The sequence below is a fragment of the Mercurialis annua genome, linkage group LG6, assembly GCF_937616625.2.
Source record: "Mercurialis annua linkage group LG6, ddMerAnnu1.2, whole genome shotgun sequence".
NCBI lineage: Eukaryota > Viridiplantae > Streptophyta > Magnoliopsida > Malpighiales > Euphorbiaceae > Mercurialis > Mercurialis annua.
The window spans coordinates 42,659,975-42,663,571 of NC_065575.1; the positions used below are offsets into that span (position 1 = coordinate 42,659,975).

Genomic DNA, 3,597 nt, shown 5'->3' on the forward strand with positions numbered 1-3,597 from the left:
CATATTTATTTAGATAATTTTGTAGTATTTAACAAATTTTACATATAACATTAGTAGAAAGTTATCACTAAATCGACTAAAAATTATCGGGTCGATGTCTTAAGTTACAAAATTTGCTCACTCTCCAAGTACTAATTTGCTTGAATTTATAAATTAAGTATTAGAAAAAATGATCATTTTTTTTAGGCCTAATTACTTATAAAACTCCCATCTTATAACATTTTTTTGTTTATACCCTGAACTAGGAAAAAGTTCATTTGTACTTTTTTTTGATTTTTCATTTTCGTCTCCACCCTAAAGAGCTAATTTGACCTCTTTTCATTTGAAAAAAATATTCAAAATGATCCTTTATATTTAGCTTATATTCTAATTAAATATTAATATTATTAATTATTTATAATGTTTTCATCCTTTAATTAATTTAATTGTCAAAATTTTTAATTTTAGGGTAGAGATGAAAACGAAAAATTAAAAAAAAGGTACAAATGAACTTTTTCCTATGTGAGGATATAAACGAAAAAATATTATAAAGTGGGTTTTTTTTAAGTAATTAGGCCTTTTTTTAACCTTTTCATAAGAATGAAATCAGAGAGCTTTGACAAAAAAAATGAAATTTAAGCATAATTGTATATTTGTGTAGAAAATAATAAAGAGAGAAGCAAGCCCGTGAGTGGAGCGCGAGACCAGAAGAGACGACGACTCTAACTCAACCCAAAATCAACTCTCTTACGGACCATTTACTTACTTAGATCTCTGCTTTAACTGCAAACAATTTTCAAACTCAACCCAAAATTAACTCTCCTATTGTTCTTCTTCAATTCGGTGAATGAACTGTCTCAACAAAACAGCATTCAAAATGATCAGCTTCGTTTTACTGTCGTCATAATGCTTTAGTTTAACAGTTAAACGAGTCTGGTCCGATTAAGCCAAATATGGACTCCGAAACGGCGTCGTCTGTGGACGAACAAGTCGGTGGTGGCGGTGGTGGTGGTTCAGTTGGAGCTGATACGAGAGGGAGACATCGGATTCTTGCTGAACTTAAGCGCGTCGAACAAGAAATTAAATTCTACCAGGTGATTCGTTAATTTTTTTTTATGTTATTAGCAAACAAAATTGCAGCTTTTATTCTAAATGCTTAGTTTTTCGTGGTTAATTTTATTATTATTTTGTGGATTTAGTGATTTTCTGTTCATATTGCATTTAGGGTTGTCGTCAAACCCGTTATACTTGACAATTGACATACTTGGCTTATTATGTATTGTAAAAATTCAAGAATATTGGATTTGATTTTTTTATCCGAAAATTTACCAGGATTGCAAACTTTAGTTTTAGACTTTTGCTATTCTGTAGCTAACAAACCGTGCTATAGAGTTAAGCATGTAATCTTTTGTGTTGTTTATTGTGTTTATGCTTCCTGGATAATAAGAATCTAGATATTGTTTGTAAACTGTACATTCCGTAGGTTCGGCCATATTCGATATATCATGTGTAATGATGCATTATAGCAATCATATTTTGGTCCAACTGTGGGGAACATTCATTAGTTCGCTTGCTGACGTAGCTTATATAGCATGAGAATGGAGCATTTCGTACTTAACTCTGTTTTGCTTTAAACTTAGTATAAGTGTAGGTAAATCCTATAGTGCTCGTACTGATTTCCGTAGTCTAGCATCACTGGTATCCCCTCAAAGTGCCTTCTATTTATCCCGATCAGGAATTCGGTAATGGCCATTTGGGAGCTTTGGCTCAAATGCATGCTTTCTCTGGGATAAAAATTTATATTTCTATGTCTGTTGACATACAAATTTATTATTTGCTGATTTAATCTCATAAATTGGCGGTTTCACAACGATTACTCTCTTATTTCAGAACTTGCTATCGACACCTTTTCACTTTGAAATTAGTAGTTCTCGCATATTCAATACCCTCAAACAATTCTCTCAAATTTGCATTGTTACCTGTTTCAGTGCCTCAAGTGTTAAAAGCACTATCTTGTATTGCTATTCCCCGTTTTCTTGCTGTTGTAGACTCTTTGAAAGAGAGAAAAATATCAATAAACAAACTACAATAAGTGCCATCTTCCAGAGGAATGTTTATCCATTTCTTATGAACTACTTCTCTGAACAGATTTTGCTTTGGAGTCAACAGGCTTTCACCTGAAAAATCCTTTAGGTTTCGGAATTTGACTACTCTGCTGGTGCGGAGTAATGGCTAGAAACCGTTTCGTGCTCCTTACTAATATATCCTTACTTGGTGCCTTGTAGAGGCTATTTTCACTTTCCAAAAGAATGTAAAAGCATGAAAACTATCTTTTTTTTTTCTGAAGATCCTCATACACAATGTCAGTAGTATATTAAGCAAGAAGAAATTGCGTTTTGGCTTTTTTTCTATTTCGAATTTAACGGTGATACAAAATCGGTCCCATGTCAATAGATGGCCATTCTTACCATTTCTCTGCTTCAGTTTTTGTATTGATCATTTATTACTTTTTGTGAACTTAAGCTGAAGGTTTATTTGTCTCTTAATTGGCTTCGAGAATGATCCAGGATTAACTTTGTTTTAGTTTGTTTCATAAATCTTATACAGGAAGAAATGGAGGAGCTAGAGAACACAGAAAATGTGTCATCAGTCTGTGCAGAGTAAGTTTAAGAATCCATATTTTTTTTTGTAAAATGAAAATACAAATGTTGTGTGTGTGTCACTCAAGCTGATTATTTTGTAATTATTAGATAATTAAACCGAGTTAAATTGTTGCTTCCTCAGATTGCTACGTAATATTCAGGCTATACCAGATCCATTACTCTCAGAGTAACTTTTCCGAAACCTATCTGTACTACATTTTGGTGGTTCAACACGACATATCATACTAATAATTTTTATTTCACTCAATTACAGAACAATTGGCCCTCTAAACCCGATATGGGATCGATGGTTTGAAGGACCACCCCCGGATTCTGATGGTTGTCGATGCTGGATACTTTGATTTCTACTGTTTGAAACACAGTTGTTAGGTCACTCAGTTAATTTAGAATCTCTTCATCTTCAAAATATAATTTGTAAATCAAGCTTATTGTTGCGGCGAAGAACTATTTATGACATTTTGCTTTTCCAGAAAGAAAAAAGAAAATATGTGCAGATGAAAAACAGTGATTGTATCTCTGATTAGCATTCAATTTCATTTCGTATTATAACAGATTGTTTTCAAGAGCCAAAATGCTTAACATTCACGAAGAACAGAACAATATTTACATAATTAAAAATACAAATGTGTACTTGCAGATCTTTCAAAACCCATAAGGATTACAAGTAATTTGAGTCAAGTGCTTAAAATGATATAAATCTTGGAATTATCAGTAGATGGTTTATGATTGTTTTATTGGTGAACTAGGTTCATGCCATTATTTCATGTATATATGAGCATTCTCTTAATTTTGAAAAACTGACCATCGATTAGCCTCTTAATTTCCCCCAAGTAATTAGTTAATTTCATGGATATAACATTTGAACCCTTTTCTTAATCCAATTTGGTGATTTAGTTAGATCGTGTGGTCGATATTGAAACATATTATCATAATATCTGATTGTTAAAGAAAATGG

At 32.3% G+C, this 3,597-nt stretch overlaps 1 protein-coding gene across 1 annotated transcript; it reads left to right on the plus strand.

Moving 5' to 3' along the window:
* The first annotated feature begins 593 nt into the window (after positions 1 to 593).
* On the plus strand, positions 594 to 3,193 carry LOC126685682 (guanine nucleotide-binding protein subunit gamma 1-like). The gene is made up of 4 exons (XM_050379606.2): positions 594 to 1,073; positions 2,587 to 2,639; positions 2,764 to 2,808; positions 2,896 to 3,193. The coding sequence occupies exons 1-4, from the start codon at positions 933 to 935 to the stop codon at positions 2,981 to 2,983; spliced, it is 327 nt and encodes a 108-aa protein (XP_050235563.1). The 5' UTR covers positions 594 to 932; the 3' UTR covers positions 2,984 to 3,193.
* Positions 3,194 to 3,597: the final 404 nt, after the last annotated feature.

Coding starts and splice junctions, on each gene's coding strand:
- LOC126685682 (XM_050379606.2), top strand. CDS start 933: ATGGACTCCGAAACGGCGTCGTCTGTGGACGAACAAGTCGGTGGTGGC. Junction 1,074..2,586: donor AAGAAATTAAATTCTACCAG/GTGATTCGTTAA, acceptor AATCTTATACAG/GAAGAAATGGAGGAGCTAGA. Junction 2,809..2,895: donor CCAGATCCATTACTCTCAGA/GTAACTTTTCCG, acceptor ACTCAATTACAG/AACAATTGGCCCTCTAAACC.